At 37.8% G+C, this 24,976-nt stretch overlaps 1 protein-coding gene across 5 annotated transcripts in view; it reads right to left on the bottom strand.

The window, feature by feature from the left end:
• KATNAL1 (katanin catalytic subunit A1 like 1) overlaps positions 1-24,976 on the bottom strand; it is a 55,659-nt gene that overhangs the window by 15,173 nt on the left and 15,510 nt on the right. For 4 of the 5 annotated variants that reach the window (XM_040267509.1, XM_040267508.1, XM_040267507.1 and 1 more), the window contains 4 exons: positions 23,291-23,451; positions 10,040-10,208; positions 3,468-3,595; positions 2,977-3,082 (listed from right to left, as the gene is read on the bottom strand). In XM_040267509.1, coding sequence (XP_040123443.1) covers positions 2,977-3,082; positions 3,468-3,595; positions 10,040-10,208; positions 23,291-23,451 — 564 coding nt within the window. Of the gene's footprint in view, positions 1-2,976; positions 3,083-3,467; positions 3,596-10,039; positions 10,209-15,696; positions 16,737-23,290; positions 23,452-24,976 lie in introns of all 5 variants that reach the window. The other variant, XM_040267511.1, reaches the window with a different exon arrangement.

Raw genomic sequence — 24,976 nt, 5'->3', positions numbered from 1 at the left:
CCACAACACACAATATATACTTTCAGTCAGAAATAAAGATCCATTTATCAGCTTATAAGGTAGCTAAAATCTAGTGGTGATTCAAACAATCAAATTAGCTAGCATTTTAACTGTGCTGGACAGTTAATAGTTTACATAAAACACTGTTAGTAATGAAAAAAACAAATATAACATAGACTAAAATCTAAATTTTAGTTATTTCTCACCTTTCAGGGCAATTAAACAGAAATATTCTATAAAAATAAATCAAGGAGTACAAATTATCCAAGAACACTAATCTTCTAGTCTTCAGGACTGGAAGATTTTTAAATACTTACCATTTTCTTCTAACACTTTCAATGAGAGTTCAGATATATACTTAACACTACATTTTTTTGGCGTAATAGTTGGTGATCTTAAGATGAATTCTGAGCCATTCATCAATAAGCTTTGGAGGAGTTAAACTTTGAAAACTATGTGCATAGCAAAGTTTCATAAACTAAATTCAGACACTGTCCAAACCTGCTTCTAGCTATGGAATTTTGATACCCAGGACAACGAGGGATCAGCAGGATTGAAAACACTAGTTTTATAAAATTTTTTTTTGCTTTGCAAGAAACCTTTAACTATATGTGAGACTAATATTTCAAAAACTGTAAAGACAACTAATGGTACAGGCACAGCTACAAAAAAGGCCCCGTTTCTCTTTCCACTGTCCTCTTAATGTCCTCTCAGTTCTTATAATGTCACTAACATGGCCACAACCAGATGATCTCCAGTGGCAGCATCTGTGCACAAACACAGCTCACAGATACAGGACAGCATTCAAACACGTCACCTCCTCATGACGCTACTCCGTCAACTGCCTCCTCTCTCTCCTCTCCTGTTTATTTGAAAAAGGAAAGCCTTCACTTGACCCTACAAATCCGCTAATGACTATCTACGTTTCCCTCTCCCTTCCTGGCCAAGCTTCTTAAAGAAATGTTTTACGCTTACTGTTTCTTCACGAGCTACAATCTGACTTCTGCCTCCACTGCTTCACTAAAAATACCTCTCTGACTAACCCAATGGCCACTTTTTAACTCACAGCTTCTCTTCTCCCTCTGACCTTTGATACCAATACCCGTTCACTCCCTTCTCCCTGAAACTATTCCTCCCCAGGCTGGTTCTAGGACACAGGACTTGTCATGCTAGGGAGGATACACCTACCATTCCAGGTGTTTTAAAACCCCTTTAAATACCTATTTTATGAAGGCCTTATTATTTCTTTTAAACATTATTTTTAAAGTTATTATAAAGGGGGAAATTTATGGTACTATGTTCCCTAAATTAGTAATATCTGTAACAAATAGATATCTATATCTAAAACAAATAGATAGATATCTGTAACAAATAGACATTACAAGCACAAGCTGGAATCAAGATTGCCAGGAGAAATATCAATAATCTTGGATATGTAGATGACACCACCCTGTGGCAGAAAGTGAAAAAGAACTAAACAGCCTCTTGATGGAAGTGAAAGAGGAGAGTGAAAAAGTTGGCTTACAGCTCAACATTCAGAAAACTAAGATCATGGCATCCGGTTCCATCACTTCATGGCAAATAGATGGGGAAACAGTGGCTGACTTTATTTTTTTGAGCTCCAAAATCACTGCAGATGGTGATTGCAGCCATGAAATTAAAAGATGCTTTACTCCTTAGAAGGAAAGTTATGACCAAACTAGACAACATATTAAAAACAGAGACATTACTTTGCCAACATAGGTCCGTCTAGTCAAAGCTCTGGGATTTCCAGTAGTATGGATGTGAGAGTTGAACTATAAAGAAAGCTGAGCACTGAAGAATTGATGCTTTTGAACTGTGGTGTTGGAGAAGACTCTTGAAAGTCTCTTGGACTGCAAGGAGATCCAACCAGTCCATCCTAATGGAGATCAGTCCTGAATATTCATTGGAAGGACTGATGTTGAAGCTGAAACTCCAATACTTTGGCCACCTGATGTGAAAAGCTGACTCACTGGAAAAGACCCTGATTCTGGGAAAGACTGAAGGCAGGAGGAGAAGGGGATGAAATGGTTGGATGGCATCACCGACTCAATGGACACGAGTTTGAATAAACTCCGGGAGCTGGCGATGGAGAGGGAGGCCTGGTGTGCTGCAATCCACGGGGTTGCAAAGAGTTGGACACGACTGAGCAACTGAACTGAACTGAAAACAGTCTACAGAAGCTTTTAAGTTGTGAGAGGCAATCAAAATACCATGATATAAACACACAATTTCTCCTCCTTTCTCCTTTTGGGCACAAACAAGGAGGAGATATTGAGAACATAAAAGACCTTCCAGCTAATCTAGAAGGGGCAAAGTAAGATCATGCTTTTATTTCATTCTGCCAGTCAGAGCAAAGCAAGACTCTGCCTATGGCTAAGACCAAAAACAGTTCCGGCAGCAGCTGTTGGAAGGGCTTTTTTAAAACACTGGAGTGAAAGCACTGAACTTAGGAGGTACGAGTCCTGGGCAGGCTTTAGACTATAAAGCACAGGGCAAGCTAGAAAGATCTAAACATCCTCATTACCTCTCAGAATTTATACCTGGCCTAGATGAAGTGATCAAAATATTAATTACTGAGAAACAGGTCAGCTTTTAAAAAGATTTATTTGATGAAACACTTATTCTATGACTATGTACTATTACTATTTAATTTGCTTGCTAACTTTCCATTACAGAAACAGACACCTGGAAAATTCTCAAAACTCGTCTCCAGCTCAGCGCCCCTGAGGAAAGTGACTTTAAATGACAGCATCAACACTCCCAACCCCTCTTCTGCCAGGCAGAGGCAGCATCTTAACCACAAATCCTTATCCAGGCATCTGAGGTACATACCAGCCTCCCTCAACCTTTACAGACCATGTTAATAAATGCATAAGGAAACTACAACGCTGGCTTTCTTTATCATGCAAGCTGCAGTTTTATGCCTGCAGTTTTATTTTAATAAATTCTCACCTTCCACGGCCTTCTAATCCCTTTGAAAAAGTCAGGCATCCACATGGGAAGGACAACAGCTTCCCTCAGCAACTTCTTAGCTTCTTCCAGATCTGCTATGTCATCCCTTTGGAAGAACAGCCACGTTTAATGCTTATTCGGGGTCACCTTTGATTTATGGTCAATAGCAGCTCTTTGAATTGTTTTTCACTTGGGAAATTATATAGGAAGAACAGTATTCTAATTTTTACTGTATAAAATCATCAGTGAAAACATACTACAGTTATAAATCAGGACATTATTCAATTAACAACCTTTGTTGGTTACGTCAACATCGAATTAACATGAAAATGTCTTGGCTGTATTCTGAAAGAACAATTGTTCTGCCAAGTCTGCACACTCATATTATGGGTGAAGTCATAATCAGGAGGTGAATGGATAGCAAGACAAGACACACCAAGCCAACCTACAGCTTTCTCCGCAGCTGTGATTCAAGAACGTAACAGACTCACCAGTGAACACTTGGGTTCCTGGAGACGATGTCTCTCTCAAGGGCTTCCACCAGGTCCTTATCATATGCGGCACCATCAAATTTTGGAATTTCACCATCACTTGTACCATCTTGCATATTTTTTCTTCCCTGGGGACAGGTGTAAAAAAAAATCAATAACAAGATAGTTTTAATTAACATCATTAAGCTTTCAAAATACTGCAGTGGAACTATTTTAAATGGCTTATTTTTTTTAATAGTGTTTTCTAATTACCCCCAAGGCCATCCTCCCCTTTTTAATTCATCAGCAATAGATGAACTGGCCAACCTTAGGAGATACTTCAAATTTACATTCTTGAGGGGACAGGTGCACATTAAGACTAAACAAGCTTGATATCTCTAAACTTGGGGTTGCTAGGGATTTCTGCCACTACTAGAAAATATTTCAAGCATTAATACAGAGGAAGAAAAAACCAACTTACTGAAAACCTACAGCACAGCAAGAAATCTCAAATACATTATCTCGTTTAATACAACAACCCTAAAGGTAAGGTTGTATTATTACCCTGTTTTTACAGATAAGGAACTGGGGCTCAGAAAGTTAATTAAGTTCACAATTACTAAATGTCTGAGTATAGATTTCAACTCAGATTTTCCTGACTCCCCAAACTCATGCTTTTTCACAACATCAGACCACCTCATGCCTGCCTGGGTCATTTTAAAGCTTAAAAGCAGGTTAAAGGGGCAGGAAGGGATAAATTAGGAAGATGTGGTTAACATATAGACACTACTATATATAAAATAGGTAACCAACAAGGACCTACTAGCACAGAGAACAATACTCAGTATTTTATAGTAACCTATAAGGAAAAAGAATCTGAAAAATATATATATCTATAAATAAATATCTATACCTGAATCACTGCTCCATACACCTGAAACACAACATTATATATCAAATATATGTCATTTAAAAAAAAAGAGAGTAGGTTACATATGGTAGAACTATTACATTCTCCTAAGCATCTAAGAGGCTGCAGATGAGGAAAGACGGGACGCTGAACTACAGCTTACAAAGCTTTTTCCCACTCAGTGTAAGTACCCACTCAGGGTTCAGGGTTTCTTCCTAGTAAGGTCCTTGGACCACATCATAAAGTCACTATAATGACAAAGATAAAAGGACCTTTTAAAATAGTATCAGTAGGGTCATTAAAGCAATATACTTTACCCCAAATTCTTTATTTAATAACACACTAGCTTGAAAAAAAAAAAAAAGAATTACATGCTATGGTTTCTATGGGGTTCTGCCAACATTTACTCAGCTCTGATGAGCTTTAAATGAGATGTGCTCAGCTGCCAGAGACAGTTCAACCACTAGAACGACTTTAGTAGACAGAGCCAAGCACCTCCCTGGAGCTTCAGCCCCACAGTTAGTGTCAAGGCAAAAATGAAGGAAAAATGGTCCAAACACTAATCAATTTCCTGAGCTTCAATCTGAAGAGAGAGAACAGGATGAACCTCGCCTACCACACTCCATCTGAGATAAACCATAAACTAGATCCTAAGTGCAGAGAGAACTAAATGGCTCCCTGTGGGCAGACGCTCCAGTTCTTTAAGTCACTGGGTAAATGACCAAACAGTACTCTGGTAACTTGACTCCAAAATGAATAATTTACTGTCTCTGGTTAGCATGATATGAAACTGAATTTTTAGGAAGATTCTTATACTTCAGATGACAGATCCCAATATTGACACTTAAAAGGAGTAAATTTCTGGCATGCTTACACAACAAAGATAACGTCAACAAATTTAAAATTAGCTCAGCCTAGAATCATATTTTATAATAAAGATGGGCCAAGGCTAGTCACACTCAAACATATCACTGCGAACACTCTGTAATCGTTTTTAAAACTCTTCTAAAAATAAATCAACCAGAGAATGAAACAGAAACGGATATATCTGGGATTTAACAAGCTTTGATATGATATTGTAATTTGAGACTTACCAAAACAAATATTAAAAAATATAGGCAGAGAGTCATTTTAATATGAATATCCAAGTGGTGGGGAGGATTTAAACACTATCAAGGGAAAGTAAAAGGTGTACACTTGTCTGGAAGCAACAGGAAGCATAGGATTTTAAGAAAAATAAATATATGACTATCTATGTCCAAGACATTCTATTGTGCCTTCAGTGTAAGATCAGTGCATGAAAATAAGATTATCTGATAGATTACTGGCAGAAAGTTAACAAGTAAATGCCAAATACACATAAACTATGAAGTGTTATGAAAAAAAATGAGTGGTCAGTATAGTTAAAAGGTACTGAGCAAAAAGAATAGTCTGGAGGGGGACTCCCCTGGCAGTCCACTAGTTAAGACTCCTAGATTCCACTGAACAGGGCACAGGTTTGATCCCTGGTTGGGGAACTAAGATCCTGAATGCTGTGTGGTGTCACCAAAAAAATAAAAATAAAGTATTTAAAAAAATAAGAATAGGTTGGAAAGATGGTCAGAAGTCAGCACACTGGGCCCTCTAGGCCATGGGGAGGTGTTTAGGTTTTATTATTCTAAGTAAATGGGGAAATTTTTGAAACTTGCTAAGAAGGGCTGGGAGGGATTGGGGGCAGGAGGAGAAGGGGACGACAGAGGATGAGATGGCTGGATGGCATCACTGACTCAATGGACGTGAGTCTGAGTGAACTCTGGGAGTTGGTGATGGACAGGGAGGCCTGGCGTGCTGCGATTCATGGGGTCACAAAGAGTCGGACACGACTGAGCGACTGAACTGACTGACTGACTGAAGAAGGGCAATGACAGAATCTGATTTCATGTTAAAATGACCCTTGTTGTTGCTATATGGGAAAAATGGTGGGCTGGAGAAAGAAGGAGAAGCAGGGAAATAAAAGCCTGTAGCAGCAAAGTCAAGGCTCTCAATTCACAGAAGAAGATATGTGGGTAGAAAGTCAGTCAAACCACTTGCCCTCCCACCCAAAGTTTCTCAATAGTACACATGAGACCTGAATACAAAGTAAGTACTCCAAAGAAGATTCTAGATCTTTTTCAACTCAAAATGGTGAGGTGACTAAAAAGCAAAACTAGGAAACTAAAACTAATAATTTATTTGGTGATACTGGGAGACCAACAAAATGAGTGACAACTATCCTTCTTAACAAACAGATCAATTAAAATAGGAAATATAAAATATGAGTAAATAGCTGTGGTTTCGGTTAATCTGCTAGATTAACTGCAACCAGAAGAGTGGTTCTCTTTGGGAAAGCAGTAAGTGGCAAAGATCAGAAGGGATCATGAGTATGGCTTCTGAGGAGCTGAATGCTCTATTTTTGACCCCTGAGCAATAGTTAAACGGATTACACCGTAGTTACAGAGGTTGCATGCAATCAGTCTAAGCTGACTCTTACTGGTTTGTAAGAGCCAGTTATTAAATTTTCTGGAATTTTTCAACCAACTGTGAAAAACAGCCATTGGTAAAAATCATACAAACTTAGAATAAATTATATTAAAAACAGAAGAAGTAATTACTCCAAACTCCTCACTGCCAACTATTGAACTATCACCTACGTACTGTACTGCGTCTACACTGCAGAATGGTAGGCTGCTACTCATGTCAACTCTGAGTTCAGTGATCTCGTGTTGGCAGCCTGGATCCAGTCACAGTGGAAGTGTTTATACCAGAGAAACCAGCAATTATTACAAAATGGGGACCTGATTTCTTGTTCTGTTAACTGTCTAGTCTTAAACTAATGGGGGAAATATTAAACTAAAGCGTGTGTCATTTCTATAGTTCTTACAATGTAAATAGCACAAAAAATTAAGGAAATAAGTTTTCAGTATTTGAAAACCAGGATATGATTCATCAAAGTTGTTCACGTGATTGATGGAGGAGAGAAGTTCTGACATATGTTTCTGTTGTTTCATTTTCAACTGACTCACTAATAAAAACAAAGTATCAACCAAATCCTGTCAGAACTACATTGCTAATCATCTGTCAACTGCAACCATAGGTACCTACAGGTGCAAGAGTTAAGCAAAAAGCAGCAAAGGCATTTCATGGGGGTCCATGGGCCCTATAAAAGTTTACAATAAAGTCTTACATATTTTATTATTTGTAAATTATATGTTGTACATCCTTTATTATGAGATTTATAATAAATCTGTGTGAATATGTATGAATACTTGTATACATACAACTTTTTCAAAAGAATTAGTTATTAGACATTTACCAGTACATTACTAGTTAGATGATGATCATTCATCAAATATTACCCTTATAATCTATATACTTTTCTTCAATACTTTTATCTATATACTTTTTAGGTCATTGTTCATTTGTATAACTACCAATCCACATTTCTCAAAAGAATACTTCAATCCAGTTTATATCTCTCCATATCAGACATTCCTAGACTTAAGCATGAGAATGAAAATATTCAAAAAATGGCCATTTGCTACTAAGTAATTCAATCAATCACTTAAACCAATTACCATATAACCACGATGGTGTGGTCACTCACCTAGAGTCAGACATCCTGGAGTGTCAAGTCAAGGGGGCCTTAGGAAGCATCACTACGAACAAAGCTAGTGGAGGTGATGGAATTCCAGTGGAGCCATTTCAAATCCTAAAAGACGACGCTGTGAAAGTGCTGCACTCAACATGCCAGCAAATTTGGAAAACTCAGAAGTGGCCACAGGACTGGAAAAGGTCAGTTTTCATTCCAATCCCAAAGAAAGGCAATGCTAAAGAATGTTCAAACTACCACACAATTGTACTCATCACACGCTACCAAAGTAATGAAAATTCTCCAAGCTAGGCTTCAACAGTACATGAACTGAGAACTTCCAGATGTTCAAGCTGGATTTAGAAAAGGCAGAGGAACCAGAGATCAAATTGCCAACATCCACTGGATCACAGAAAAAGCAAAAGAGTTCCAGAAAAACATCTACTTCTGCTTTATTGACTATGGTAAAACCTTTGTCTGTGTGGACCATGACAAATTGTGGAAAATTCTTAAACAGACAGGAATATCAGATCACATCATCTGCCTCATGAGAAATCTGTATGCAGGTCAAGAAGCAACCATTAGAACCAGACATGGAACAACGGACTGGTTCCAAATTGGGAAAGGAATATGTCAAGGCTATACACTGTCATCCTGCTTATTTAACTTATATGCAGAGTACATCATGCAAAATGCCAGGCTGGATGAAGCACAAGCTGGAATCAAGATTGCCAGCAGAAATATCAATAACCTCAGCTACGCAGTTGACATCACCCTTATAGCAGAAACCAAAGAGCAATTAAAGAGCCTCTTGATGAAAGTGAAAGAGGGGAGTGCAAAGCTGGCTTAAAACTCAACATTCAAAAAACTAAGATCATGGTATTCAGTCCCATCTCTTCATCACAAATAGATGGGGAAACAATGGAAACAGTGACGGACTTTATTTTCTTGGGCTCCAAAATCACTGCAGATGGTGACTGCAGCCATGAAATTAAAAGACGTTTGCTCCTTGGAAGAAAAGCTATGACAAACCTAGGCAGCATATTAAAAATCAAAGACATTACTTTACCAACAAAGATCGGTCTAGTCAAAGCTATGGTTTTTCGAACAGTCATGTATGGATGTGATAGTTGGATCATAAAGAAAGCTGAGCACCAAAGAATTGATGTTTTTGAACTGTGGTGTTGGAGAAGACTCTTGAAAGTCCCTTAGACTGCAAGGATATCAAACCAGTCAATCCTAAAGGAAATCAGTCCTGAATATTCATTGGAAGGACTGATGCTGAAACTGAAACTCCAATACTTTGGCTACCTGATGTGAAGAACTGACTCACTGGAAAAGACCCTGATGCTGAGAAAGATTGAAAGCAGGAGGTGAACGGGATACAGAGAATGAGACGGTTGGATGGCATCACCAACTTCATGGGCATGAGTTTGAACAAGCTCCCGGAGTTGGTGATGGACAGGGAAGCCTGGTGTGCTGCAGTCCATGAGGTCACAGAGTTGGACACGACTGAGCGATTGAACTGAAGCACAGCACAGAATCTCTACCCAGTATTATGTTTATTCACCAATCAATTTCCCAGATAAATGTATACACTGAAGGAAATTTTCTCATGAAAGAAAAAAAGCTACTCAAAAATTTACAGATAAATCTAAGTTTTAAAAATCTGTATCAGTAATAAACTGTATCCACTGTCTTATTCTGTGAAGACTATATATACATCTATTTCCTTATAAATCTTTCCCCTACAGTTATGTTTCATTTATTGTTCATTTTACTTCAGAATACTAGCTAAAATATTTTTTTAAGTTTTAAAACTTTATTTTGGATATTTCTACAAAAGCTCCATTTTACTTAAGATTTGTACAGATAAATTTGTGTGTGTATTTATTTAATACATCTCTGAATTTACTGGCATTGCAGAATGGCCTTCAAAATGCAAAGACTGCATAAGTTTTTGATTCAGAATTCTTTTTTATATCTCTTCCATGTTAAAACCAAGCCTACAAAAATTACAATATGCACCAAAGGTCATGGGCTTAAAGTGAATGAGTCAGGAAGAGGGAGGCTTGCCTTGTCATCTCTCCCTCTGGCTCTGCAGTCCTTGTCCCTGCTGGTGGAGGGCTTTTCGCTCTTAGATATGGGATGTGCTCGGCCTACGGGTCCCCGGGCGCCGCCTCCTGGCATCTCTTTCCTCAGAGGTCTTACTTCTCGATTGGGACGCCTTATCTGAGGTGGAGCTCTAACCAGAAAAAAAAGGCAAAAGTACTTCAATACTACCTCAGTTAATAAAACTATTAAATCAATTAGCCCACAAAGTCAGTTTTTCCCCTTTTGCCAATTCATGGTCACAACTATTAGGTCAGTTTTTGAAAGTACTTTTCTGTAAAAAATCCTGGTTGATACAAATATCAAATAAATATAAATGATACATATAACAGCAATTACTTTGTCAGAGTAACAATTAATCACCAATAGAGGGCAATACAGACTACTCCCATCTTATAATCTTAATAGTGTAATAGAGTATCAGTTCCTTATTCATTACTGTCCTAAACCAAACAAGTAACTTTTAAAAAAAGTATTAAGAGATGAAAAGACAAGAATTGAAAATATGTCTATCTGCATAGCTTACCAGTTTATCCTTTACAACCAAAATTATTTTCTCTGCTTCTGTATTGGAAAAACCAGCATTTTATTCATCAAATTACAAATAGCAAGGCTTAATGAAATCTTAATTTAGGTGTATCTAAAATTCATGCTTTGAAGGTGTCAAAAATCAAGAATCATTCAAATTATACAGGCCCCCAAACATGACTCAAGAATTCTGATAACTACATGCAGCAAAAGATGTTAATTCTATTTATAGTGGTGACCATTTCACAATACACACAGATATTGAATCATGACGCTGTACACTTGAAACTAACGTAGTATGTCAGTTACATGGCAATTTTAAAAAAGAATTTTTATAAACATATAACTATGCTGACAAAGTAGCACATTTTGTCTTATGTCATGTGAAACGTGTCTTCATCAAATAGTAAAGTCGGAGGGCTCCTCAGCACAGTACCTACTTGCCCCTCTTTGGGTGCTGGCCCAGATGCCGTCACTTTGTGTCTAATTTCCTGAGCTGTCTCTGCCTCTGTTTTCTACCTTTACTCTCTCTACAGTTCCACCTGTATTTGTAGCCCTTCACATCCCGTATGTATATCCCTTTTTCCACCTACATGCCAAATCTATCATTATCTCTTTTCCAGCTTCTTGCTTTTAATTCATCTAACTCATCATGGAAGTTTCTCTCTCTGATATCAGGGAAGGCTCACATGTGTACAACTCAATAAACCCAGGAAAATGAATGACAAGCCAGGAAGGCTGCAAACTCAAGGTGAAAAATGGGTAACATACTATAGCATCTTCAGACCACTGGAATCAGACCACCACATGAAAACTGTTACAGACGAGAGAGCCTGGTGGAAAATGTGTGTCTACCTACTGGGTTACCACACACTGACATTGGAGTCCTTGGAATTCAATCCAATTAAACAATTAGGTACTGAACACCCAGACACCCGTTAGGAGGCAGATAGCCTCTACTGTGCTAGGCCCTCAGAGGAGACAAAGATGAAAGGGCAATCTTGTGGGGAAAAAAAATCCACAGGAAAGGAACTCAAAAACATGTATAGTGAAATGGTTATACGACATTTTCAAATTTAAAGGCATTATAATGTTTTTGGTTCTAGCGTATTATTAGTCTTTTAAGTATTCTGACTGCCAGTAAGATAAAAAAAAATGTGATGAGACTGGCAAAGAATAAAAAAAAGAAAAATGTTACACTGCTCTGTTCCTAGTATTTCATTGCAACCACTGTTTTTTGACTGAACTTCCTTTTTGTTGAAGAGGTATCAAGTAGGTGAGCAGAACATTATTATTCTACATATATATAAAAAACAATAAATATATATATAATGGTAAATACATATATACGTAACAGTAAATGCATATCTGCATGTATATAAATGTCTCTCCTGAATCAGATTCGTGGCCAAAGACAATCAAATGCAACCAACAACCTCCTTATGCAGAACACACTGGACGTGTGTTTGCCTTCTGTCAGCAGCTGCTCCTGCTATTTAAGTAGTCTGTCATTGTTTGTGGTCCTGCTCTTCCGAGGCACAGCCGGCCTGAGGCTTTCGCTGGCAAACAGCAAGCCCGTCCTTTACAGCTGCGCAACGGGCTGCTGCGCGGCTGCTGCGCGGCTGCTGGGCTGGCCCTGCTAGGCCTCCGTGAGGAGGGGAGAACTGCAGTGAATCCTCAAACAGCTCTTCTGCCTCCTCAGCTTGTGCCTTCCCACCTCGGCCGGCTATTTAGCAGTCTTGGAGGAGTCCTGCTGTAGTCCATTTTGCACACACACATCCAGGTCAGTAAAGCTGTGCTGCGAGAGGAATTATTTCAAAGCTCATACACAGGCGGCACTCCAAGAGTGCTACTGCCGACATTGTCCTGCCGCTCAGTACTCTGACGAGCTCATCCCCGGCCTGCATGAAACTGCTCAGAGGCCAGACATGCCACTGGTGGCCAGTCCAGAGTGGCACAGAAAGCCTGCCTGTGCTCTGCAGGTCTTCAGTTCCGTCTCACTGCAGTTTGATATTACATCTGAAACAGACTCTGTCAGCTTCCCAAAGGACATCCTTGATTCTGTCTGTACTTATTCCTCCAATAGTGCATCACTGCACAATGTCATGCTTCAATTTAAGGACTCAGTGACAGCTTCCAGGCTTAAACAGTAAGTCTCAGGGCTGGTTTTACCGGTCTCTCTTTTAAAAAAGACTTTATTCCCAGTAGGGCTGCACTGCATCATCAGAGCTTCCCTGGTGGCTCAGTGGTAATGAACTCACTTGCCAATGCAGGAGACGCGGGTTTGATCCCTGGTTGGGAAGATCCCCTGGAGAAGGAAATGGCAACCCATTCCAGTATTCTTGCCTGGAGAATCCAAAGGACAGAGGAGCCTGGTGGGCTACAGTCTGTGAGGTCACAGTCAGACAGATACGACTGAGCGACTCAACCCCCACCTGCCACAGCGTCATCAACCTCTGCCCCAACAGTCAAACCTAGGCTGACACCCTCCTAGCTTACAGCATTTCAAATCAGAGAAGCACTGGCAATCTGCAGAGAAACAAGCAGCTTGTCTACGCGGAGTTCAGCTCTCCCGTGGGAGGATATCTCCTTGTAGGAATGGGAAGAAGGGTGCCTTATTCTATCATGTGCAAACAACCCTGATTTCCTTCAAAAGTCAATTCTTCCTTTCTAAGCAAAATTAATCATCAATGTGGTATGTAAATGTGCCTGTCTGGGAGTGGTGGCACTGCTGATTGGTAAACACCATGAAATAACCCAAAGGTCCAGAATCAGAACGGATGCATGAACCATTATACACATAATGGGATACTATATACACGTGAACACAAGTCACAGCCATGTGCAGTAACAAGAGATCAATCTCAGGACCACAATGCTGGGTGAAAAAGTAAGCTACAAGAACACAGGCAGTAGGATTCCAAGAAAAGCCAGATACTGTTTGGAGATAAAAACAAATACCTGAACTTTTGATGAATGTAAGACACTACACTACCTAATATAAAAGGCTTTTGTATATTGGGTTAAGTTTTCCTCATTATCTAATGAGCAAATCAACCCCATTCAGAACTCAAGGAGAACTGCCAGCCATGCTAATATGAGTAGTTCTGTGTCCTCAAGGAGGAAAATCTCTTCAGAGGTCTACTTTGATTTTTTTTAATATTCACCTTATTAAAGTTAAAAATATAAAAAATTCAGTTAGTCCTTAAAGTTTGTGGATTTGTTTATAAATTTTTTTCTATGCATAAAAGCAGCAGATTTTAGAAGTCACTTTTAAGAGGCTTCTGAATAATGCTTGATGCCATTTAAAACCTAGCTAATTAAATGCCACTAAATATTTTAACCTACGATTATAAATATATTTCACAATCTTCTTAGTTCTTCAATTATGTGTCTCAACAAAGCGTAGGTTATATATACATAGTTTCATAAACTTAGTAACTTAAACTTACAAATGAAATGAGGTAAGCCTCAAATTCTCCTAAACATTCCCCCAAAGTACTTAACACAAAGTTTTATGTAAAAATCACAGATCTAAATTATTCCATAATACACCTGACTGGAATTGCATGCTTATCACTCTCAATAGCCATATTTTCTTATATTACAAGTACATAAAAATAATAAATATGTATATATCTCTTAACCAAAAAAATACTACTATTACAACTTTGATTCTCTTAAGACATTTTTGTTCTTCATTCTAATGGCACTGGAATTGAAAGATGCTTACCCGCCACAGAAGATAATTATCATCCGAGTTAACCCAGATGACATTTAGCCAGAAACTTAAAATGTATGCGATTTGGGGCTGCAGACACATTTCTCACACCAAATATTATACAATCCCATTTAACTATCATACGGGCTGCCCTCTTAGCATTTTGATGTCACCCACAACTAGGAATTTCAGCAAGGACAGTGACTAAATTCTTGTCAGAGACTCCGATGGGACGCACTAAGCCTCATTCAAAAAGTTGCTAAGCCAGTCATTCTATCACTTCTAAGATAGCGTGGGAAAGGGGATGATAACATCACTGATTATTCAGTCTAATGGTAGGATGCCACCACTCCCAGGCAGGGTGATAATTTATTAATTTTACTTTGCTTTTCTTTGGGTCTAAAGATTGGCCCTTGCCTTTTCTATTTAACTTTAAAGAACTTTGAACTTAAAATACTTAAAATACCTTTCTTCTGCCTAACTCTAAAGACCTTAAAACTAGATGACAACAGCACTGTTTCAGAATATAAAAGCAGTGTATAGAAACGGACCACAGGAATCTACACAACTTTTACAGATTATATTAAAATATTATCAGTTGAATTTTAAATGTCTCACAGTTCTTTGTCTATCTTATAGTCAAGTTCTAAAATTATTCTACTGATTTGCAAAATATGGGAATACAAAAAAATATGAATAATCACTGCACTCAAGAAGCTTATAGTTTAGCTAAAAATATATACATATTTTATGTATTGTATTGGACATCCCTTTTCTAGCCACATATAAATCCTACAACTAAAGCCTTGCTGAAGAAGAGTTCCCAACTAAACTATAAATAAGAGTCCTCAAAAACAATAAACTGGAGGGTAAGGCCCTCAAGAACTTAAGATAAGTATATAGATATAGTTTATTTCTAATGACTTGAATTTTCTTTTAGTTGTTTTTCCTGTAACATTAAAAAAAAAAGATAGCAATTCTGAATAAAAAGTAACAAATATCCTCTTTATACACAGGTGATCTTACCAGAAGATAAAGAGAAACAGAAAACACCCAAAAGATAAATAAAATATAGCTAATGGCATTGTGGTTCTTAAAGGTCCCAGGTCTCTGCCACCTCAGGGCTTGAGGCTTTAACAAGCACATAGTGAGGCCACACTGTCGAAGATGACCAGAGACCAGCGCGTGAAGCCAGGACTCTCACAGGGCACAGTTAGACACGCACGTGGAAGAAAGAAGTACGTCTGTCCATCCCAGCTTATGCTCTCTATATGCGGAGTAAGCGCAAGTCTCCCCTAGAAATAGTGACCAGGGGTCTGCACACATGTGATTTGTGATTTAGCTTCACACTCACTTAAGCCAAGAAATTTACCTGAAAGTGGTCCAGGCAGGTGACATCCCCAAGGCAGCTGGCTGGGGCCAATACAGACCCTCCAAGAAACGACATTCCTCTAAATAAGCCACTCCTCAGGAGGGCTCAGATTTCGAAGGGACACTCTCAACTTCACCACAAACAAGAGCCATCAGAAATAACAAAAAAGATAAGGCGCCAAATAACTTCTAACAACAGAACTATTAGTTATGAACTACAAAATGGCTAAAAGCATAAAAAAGAATTTGAAACAAAAGAAGCGTTTTAAGTCTTAAGTAGCGTTAAATAGAAATAAATCCACACTTAGATAATCTGTAGTGAGACTACTTAACACCAAGCAAAAAATAAAATCATAAAAACAATGAGAGAGAAAATAGAACGTATCTTTATCAGTACAAACAACAGTTAGACTGCCCATGCAAGCCAGCAGACAAAAATCCCGCCATCACTAACATCTCATCTGCAAAGCAGGGTGAGAACAGCCTGGAGCTGAAGTGAACACAGGAAGAGCACAGGACAGCAGCAGGGAACAAGAGCAGGAAAGAGCAGGACATAAGAGGAGAAAAGGCCACAGTCCCGGGGGCGGGGGAGAGGGGGACAAGAAGGGAAAGGGAAGAGAGCAGTGTCAGAGAAGCCCAGAGCAGAGGAGCACTCCAGAGAAGAGAGCTGGTGAACACAATCGCCTGTTAACAGCAGGTAAACACCGCAACTCTTGAGAACTCGACATTCCATTTTAAATTTGGAAGCTGTCTTTTAAGAATTCAGTTCCAATCCTGCAATGAATAGAGATCCAGGATCCCTACTTCGTAAGAACAAGAAGCAGTGAAAGGCAATAGAGGCAGTGTATGCATCACAGCAGTTGCCAAAGGAACCAAGAGGGAAGAAGACAGGTAATTAGAGTGCAGCAGGGCGAAGACTTCTTTCAAGAAAGAAGAAACAAAATGAACACGTTATGATTTCAGTCCGACTCACCACTATCTTGTTCCCACTCCTTAGAATATCGCTAATGAATTAAAATTTCTATCTTTCAGTTGTCTTTTCTGTAACATAAAAAAAAGATAGAAATGCCATGTTTTTAGGCACTAATTATAATAAACACCTTGAATACCAAAATAAAAATTTCAAATGAGTGACCACTGAGTCCTACAAAATAAGACAAATGCTCCCTAGAAAGCTCACATAAAAGAAATCGAGTAGCCAACTGGAATGGAAGTCCCGCTCTTGGGACCCTTCAGCTGAGAATTTAGACCCTGGAAAACACCTGCACCCCTGCACTCACTCTCGGATGATCTTGCTGCTCCTCTTCACAACTGGCTGTCCTCCCTGCAGCTACTCTGGTCAGCTGACCCCACACAGGACCCCGCCTCCTCTGGCCTGCGTGGGGGCACTGCCCCAGCACGGTGCCCTTTCTCCCCCGCACCATCACTCTGCCCTTTCCTGCTGCGGCACCTGCATCAGCACACAAACATCTCTAAGCAATAAACTCTGATTCCACGTGTTCCCCTACTACTACTCAATTTCTGTGCTCAACAACACTCATTGAAAGAACTGCAAGTACTCACTGATTCCAATTCCTCTCTTCCCATTCTCTGAACCCACCCGCCATTCCACCAAAATCACTCATGAGAGTCACCAATGAGCTCCACGCTGCTAAATCCAATCCAATCCTCAATCCTTATCTTACTTAACCTACATGCAGCATTTGATAAAAGTTGCTTAGAATCTTCAAACTTCAATTTATTCTTAAAAAAAAGGGATGATATTAATAGTACCTATTTTAGAGGGTGGCTGTTGAAGATTAAGAAATACACCATGTAGAGAGTTTATCAGCACAGTATCTGGTTCACAGTTAAAAACTCAATAAATGTCAGTTATCATAGTTAATCAGCACTGCTAGCTACATTCTACCACAGTCTGTATAATCCATACTCCAGAAACAGAATTCTGGAAGAGACTAAGACTCCGGAATGTTTAGAAGTGAGTATAATCTCAACCTGCCCATCATATTAGGCAATAACCTATTCCACCATATGAAGAATGACCTTAAAATTTCTTTCTTAAAATGCCTTACTTGCTGATGATTCCCAAGTAACTAACTACTAATCCCAATCACTCTTAAACTCTGGCTCTCACTTTCAATTCCTATTCAACAGCTTTGTCTAGATGTTTAATTATCTAATTTTTCTCTCATTCTCTAAAGCTCATTAATCACCATATCCAGCCAATCCTAGCTCACTAACGGCTTTCACGCCACTTTACAAGACTGCAAGCTCAGGAAGGCTGCACCCCGCCACACCCCTACAGAAGGACTGACACCCAGCAGAGCACCTGGCATACAACAGGGGCCAGCACCCTAGGCGAGGCTTTCACAGCGTCTGGATTATTTCTCATACCAGCTCCACTTCAGGGATCTGGACCTGGCCTACACTGCAGGCAGATTCTTTGCCACCTGAGCCGCTAGGGAAGCCCCTAACATAGATGTTGGATACATCAATAGTAGTGTTTGTTTCTTCCTAAGACTTCAAAGCAATTTTACAGAACAATCTCATCATGATATACATTTTTAAAGAGGTGAAAACTGAGGCCAGTAGAAGTGAAATTAACTTGGAGGACCACGCCATTAGTGGTGGCACTGCTACAGAAACTTGCTCTCCCACCTCCCAACCCCGGGAAAGTTTCCCAGAGCCTTGGTGAGACACCATAAGGATGAGAAGGCAGGGTACTCTGTATCAGTACCTGACCTTGGCCGTGACTGAGCTTTTTCCAGTGCAAACTGGGATTTTAGTATGGGAGCAGTTACTTCAACTATTAGGGTATCCACAGAAACATAAAGCAACAATTTTAATACCGAGTCAACAAGAATTTCCTCTTGGCTGAAATTCTACAGAAGAGCACAAAGTTGACAAAAATCAGTCTTCCCACCTATCTGTATGCAGAAACACATTATGCCATTTCCCTTGGTTCCAGGTGAAACAGCATTAGAGGGCCCGTTAGAGTTATCTTTTTAAACCTGAATGGAAGAACCCAGATGATGCTTTTCAGGCTGGGGTATCCTATTGCTACCGCCATCTCTCCCAAAAGATGTCACTTTAAAAGACCTAACAAAAAAAAAAAAAAAAGACCTAACACAGTTATTTTTGAAGTTGAATAAAAAAATACTTCGTTGAATATAATCTATGTCACATACTGCTCCTATACAGAAAAATCTTAATTTCATGGCCTTAGGTCTCACTGGGAAAGATCATTTCTAAATGGCCTCATTAAAGAAACTATGCTTGATAAACTTACATGGCAAATATTATAAAATAATGTAATTAACACAAGATATCTTTTAACTTGGGACACTAAGAATAATCTGGAAGCTCCATCTCTTTGGAGTTTAATTCTAATATTGCCAGTACTTCCCACTATAATTCTACTTTTGTAGCTCAGTTTCCCCTATATTCAAAGGCAATAAATCTAATTCATTTTAAAAGGCTGCTCTGATTTATCCAAGCAGCTGCTAGTGATCTAAAATAGGATCATGATTAAACTCAGAGGACACACAACATATAAGGTATAACCTGGAACGACACGGCAAACTACCACCAGAGACCACCAGTGGTAGAAGCAGCTCTGTGTGAAAAAGACAGACCCATAAGCAGGGCTTCCAAATTAGTGGCTAACGGCAAACATCAGATGCATCCTGGAAACACTTTGTACAGAACAAGGTAAATTATATTTTCCAACTGGCCCACACTGCAATTTCAGTGTGGTATTACCAGAGAGAAATTTTTTTAATTACATTATTTATTTCACCAAGCATTTTCAGTTTCTTTAAGCATCTTTAAGTACTTCATTAAGTATTCTTCATTTTCTTTTTCTCCTACCCCCCCTAGTAAGAATTCAATCAAGTGCTTAACAGAATCATATATTAGGTATTAGGATATATAGACACTTGTCAAAATATACCCACAAATATCACCAAGTATGTGTAGGAAAGTCACATGGCAGAGTGGATATAAACAAGACTTCTAAAGTTGAAGAGATCTGGGTTCAAATCCTGGCTCTGCCACTTTCTTGTTCAGATGACTTTGGGAAAATAAACTCTATAAGCTTCAATTTACTTAGCTCTAGATGGAGTTCATAACAATAAATGAGCGACAGTAATATGGGTACACAATACAAGTAGCTATTTCATAGGATCACTGGAGGTTTAAATAAGAGAATGCCTGCAAAGCACAAAGAGACCGATAACTAGTTATCTCATCCTTTTCCTGAAGATGGTCACCCACTTCATGAGGTTTGGACATCTAAAAAAAACCACATCCTCTCTGCCAGAGTTATTCAAAATGTTTCAGAAAACTAAGGATTTATGTAGAATGTACTAGAAGGAAATAAAATTCCTTGAGGGATTTTATGAATGAGGCAGTATCATTTTTAAAATTCTGTTAGCGCTTACTATTTACATGAAAGAACACTGTAGCACTTTATTTCAGAGTTGATGATTCATTTTAATTATTACATGCCAGTTACTGTCTTAAACATTAGAATTTCTTAATTAATTTCATGAGGTAAACACCCCATTTTACAGAGAGTGAAGCTAAATGTTTACAGGTTAAATAACTTGTACAAGGTCACAAATCAAGGAGGTGTCAGAAGCAGAATTTAAACTCAGATCTCATGGACTCAAGTGTCTTCCCACCACACCAAGAATATCTAAGGGCTATATTCACTTTCACTAGCTCTAGGTGGTATTTTACTACATTTGTTTTATATGATCTGTAGAAGAAATGAAATTGTAAAAGGAAAAAAATTATACAAATTCAATCTCCCATAACTTTTAACCCTAATTCTATCAGCACATGCACACATTCTGTGCTACAATGAAGTTTACTTCATTCTGCCTTACTTAGATATCACTATGCTGATAATTACTTGGTAAAGGATCTGTGGAATTGCTGATATAAAGATTTTAAAGTTTAAAACTCCTAATTCTATGATATTACTCATGGGTATTAAATAGCATTCCTTCACTGATAGAAACTTGCTGTGTTGTTGGGTGATTTTCCATCACTGTTGATGAGATATATGGAAATGGAAATTTTTTTTTGCCAGGCAATATACAGTCTTAGATTTGCTTTTATTAAGGATTTCTGATCCACAGAGAAAATATGTATATACACAATGGCTACACACAAGGGAAACGTTTTTAAATTTAGTATGGAGGAAGGAGGTTTGGAGAAACATATTCTGGTCCATTCACTTTCATTAAGAATAAGGCTTAAAACATAAGTATAAAAATAAATCAGATCTGTGCTACAAGGCAGTTAAGGGAGGTCAAAGAAAAGAAATAACTGGGTTGGTGTTTCTCTAATGAGAAGTTTTTAGAAAAGTGTTCATCAATGGGAAAATGCCAGCCACACTTTTTATTCAGTTTGAGCCGCAGATATTAGAGTTGTTATCTGTGGCCACTGCTTTCTGCAGTATATCATGGTGCTCTAGCAATTAAGAACAGGTACTTCCTACACTGAAAGTTACTCCTAGAACAAGATGACTTCACTGGAAAATTCTACCAAACATTTAAATTTAATTAATGCCAATCCATCTAAAACTTCCAGAAAACTGAAGAAGGGGGAACACTTCAAACTCATTTTATGAAGCCAGCATTACCCTGAAACCAAAGCTAGATTAGGACATGACAAGAAAAGAAAACTATAAATCAATATCCTCAATGAATACAGAGGCAAAATTTCTCAACAGAATATTAGCAAAGCAAATTCAACAACACATTAAAACGATTATAGACCATGACCAAGTAGGATTTATCCTTGGGATGCCAGGTTCAACACATACAAATCAGTAAGCATGATCTCTCACATCAACAGAATAAAATATAAAAACCATATGATCATCTCAATAGATGAAGAAAGGCACTTGACAAAATACAACATCCTTTCATGAGAAAAACCCTCAACAAACTGAAGGAACATACCTCAACATGATAAAGGCCATGTACGACAACAGCTAAATTATACTCAACAGTGAAAAACTGCAAGTTTCTCCTCTTAGATCAGGAACAAGACAAGGATGCCCTCACTCTCATCACTATTATTCAACATAATACTGAAAGTTGTAGCTAGAGTAATTAGGCAAGACAAAGAAATAACAGGCATCCAAACTGGAACAGAATAAGCAAAAATCGTCATTATTTGCAACTGGTAAGATCTTAAATACAGGAAACCTTAAAGGCTCACCAGAAAACTATTGAAAACTAATCAATGAATTCAGTAGGATATATGATCAACATAAAAAAATCAGTTGTGCCTCAATATATTAACAACAAAACATCTGAAAAAGAAAGAAAATTATCCCATTCACACTGGCATCAAAAACAATAAAATACTTAGAAAAGAATCACCTTGTGTTTTTATAATGGGAATCATAAAATTATCTCTAACTCAGTGGAAAAAATCCTGAAGAAATGAATTAACTACTTTTCACAGTTCTTTAAATGCTTTTCGAAAATTTTAAGAGATCAACAAGCTAAACACATGATCACAGCTACTATCAAAAGGAAATTTTATTTTCTGTGATGCAACACTTGGACCACAATATGACTTCACAAAAAAAGGGACTGAAAGCCAGAAAGAACTAAATTCAGCTCCTGGTCTAGCCTAACTTACAGGTCAAGGTCTCCCAGGCCTCAGTGTCCTTACTTGTAGAATTAATTAAGTTACTCAGTGTTGGCAGAATGCCTAATATGTGCCAAATGCTGCGTGAGCAGCGGAGTTTGCTATTTGTTATTTGTGTTGACTAAATAAAGCCATGGTCCTTGCCCTTGCAAAACTCCTACCCTTGTGAAGAGACAAAGAAATACAACATAACTGGGATGAACACATTGTCATGCCTGGGCAAACCAGAAAAGGCTGCAAAGAGGAAAAACAGTTTAACTGAGACTTGAAGAACGAATATGAATTGCTTAGATGGAGATTATGGCTGTTCCTTGAGGAAGAACAGACAGCAAAGACAGGAAAGGAGCAAAGAACAAGAAGAGAGAGGTTTAATATAAATGGTGCACAGGCTGAGCATCAAGGAGATAAACTTCAAGCCTTACTGCCACACTACTGATTCACCCTTCCACCTTAAAGGAAAGGGAAGGTTCCTTCTACACTAAGATTCTGGAAACCGGCTGTAGGCCCAACCAGATGGATCTAATTTGTCCACCATTTCATCTGAAGTTGTTATTGTTAGTCTTTTAAAGCAAAAAAGCTTTGATGTTGACATTATGAAATCTAAAAAGAACTTGCTTAATTGATAAATTTATCAGTTAAACTAAACTTTAGGACCAGCAGTGGATTTCTACTGTTATGATTACAGTAGTAAAATATTTCAAAAGCAAGATACATGACAAATGACATAGTTATGTTCTTTATCAACTACAAACCCTGTAGACACACATGTGTGAAAATTATATAGCTGTTTAGCTACTAAATTTACATGCCGCCCCAAAGAGTTTTTCATACTTGGTTCAAATAAAGCTTTACTCTCTTCACTCTGAACATCAAGTAACTCAAGAAGTACCTAAAGAGAACAAACATGAAGTTTCACTTACCTGTGTTCCGCAGGTACGGGGGGCGGCCACACGGCAGGATCTCTAAACGGTTCATCTTGACAGGACACAGGGAAATCTGGGGGCCTGTCGATTTTAAAACTTTCCAAAGTACTGACAATACTTTTAACTTGTTCGTATTCTTCCAATAATTCCTGCCGAACCTTAAAAAAAAAAAATACCCTTTATGCTACAAACTTTTTATGTAAACTGCAAACAACAAACTGCTATAGAATGTTAGTTTTCTTAATGCCGTTCAAAGTAGGCAAAATGAGTCATTAAAACACAGTCAAAAAACCAAAGAACTATTTAAAGTAATATAGATAGGAGGGCAGGAATTGGTTTGGAAAAAGACACATACCTTTTCTTAAGGCAAGTAGTTATATATCTTTCATAAAGAAATTCTTTCTACCAAAGAATGTGATGACTATTAAGACAATTTAAACAAGCAACTAAGTTATTAACCAGTAACCATTCCCAGAAATCTATAATGTTATGCTAAATTCTTTTAATATATTTGTAAATAACACCCTCAAAACTTGTCAGCCAAAATTTTCATCAGCATTTCCTATCCCCATTATCACAAGATATGAAATGTCTCTCACGGGCATCTAAAAGCTCTGAGTGACATAATACTAAGAATTACCCATTTCCAGTTTAAATTCTGCTTCATCAAAGTCTGAATTCTTTTGGCCTTGTTTAAAATCTTTCAAGTTCTGGCTAAAGTTTATTTTAAGCTCAAAGGCAAGATTTTTCCCATATTTAAAAAATTTTATTGAGCACTCTGTGGAAATTCTTATGTTTTCAAATTTTGAGCCCAAACTAATTTTCAAAGGCAAACAGATAACAGATTGAAAATTACATTTATAAGCTAATTTCAATAATTCTAATTTTTTAACCAGAAAGCACAGTTTAAAGCAGAGCATAAGAAGCTTTCCTTTATCTCAAGTAACACATAAAAACATATAAACAAGTCACAGATCTAAAGAAAAATTTAAATTCACCTAATATATGCAATTATATGCTATACTGAGAGAAATGGAATTTCAGAACCTAATGGAAGTAAACATAATAAAAGTACTAGAATAGAAACGGTCACTATTTTAACACAATTAAGAACATGTCAAAAATATTTCCATGCTGGATTAGTAAACAACTCTTGTCTGTGGCTAGGACACCAGAGAGAAGAACTAAAAAATTTCAATTTGAGTTAAAACCAATATATTGTTCTCACTCAACATAATTTGGTAACACTTAAGTTGGAAAATAAGCCAAATTCACCCTGAAAACTTAGTAAAACAACAATTTCTGACCAATGGAAAATTTAAAAGAAACACTTGAAAGGCATTAGCACATAAATGAAACTTCAAAGAAATGCTTGACTTTGTACTTTTAATTTTAAAAGGATTTTAAGTTTTAAGACTAAATGGGGAAATTGTAATTCAAGTTTTTATTAACTAATATTATAAAATCAAATTGTATAGTCAAGACACAGTAAATATGTTAGTGTTTTTTATTAGATTACTGACTCCTTTGTATTTGTAAAGAGTCTTTCAAAAGAAGAGGAAACTTTCTTAAAGGAAAAGTTTGGTGAAATGGGTCAAAATTACATGTAAAAAATGAAAGGGGAAAGGGCAAGTAGAAATACCTCATTTCTACAACTTGTAATCATACACAATTAGTCAACTG

Source organism: Oryx dammah, unplaced genomic scaffold, assembly GCF_014754425.2.
Source record: "Oryx dammah isolate SB20612 unplaced genomic scaffold, SCBI_Odam_1.1 HiC_scaffold_24, whole genome shotgun sequence".
Classification (NCBI taxonomy): Eukaryota; Metazoa; Chordata; class Mammalia; order Artiodactyla; family Bovidae; genus Oryx; species Oryx dammah.
Note: the sequence above shows the minus strand (reverse complement) of the source record. Positions and strands in the feature narration are given on the sequence as shown.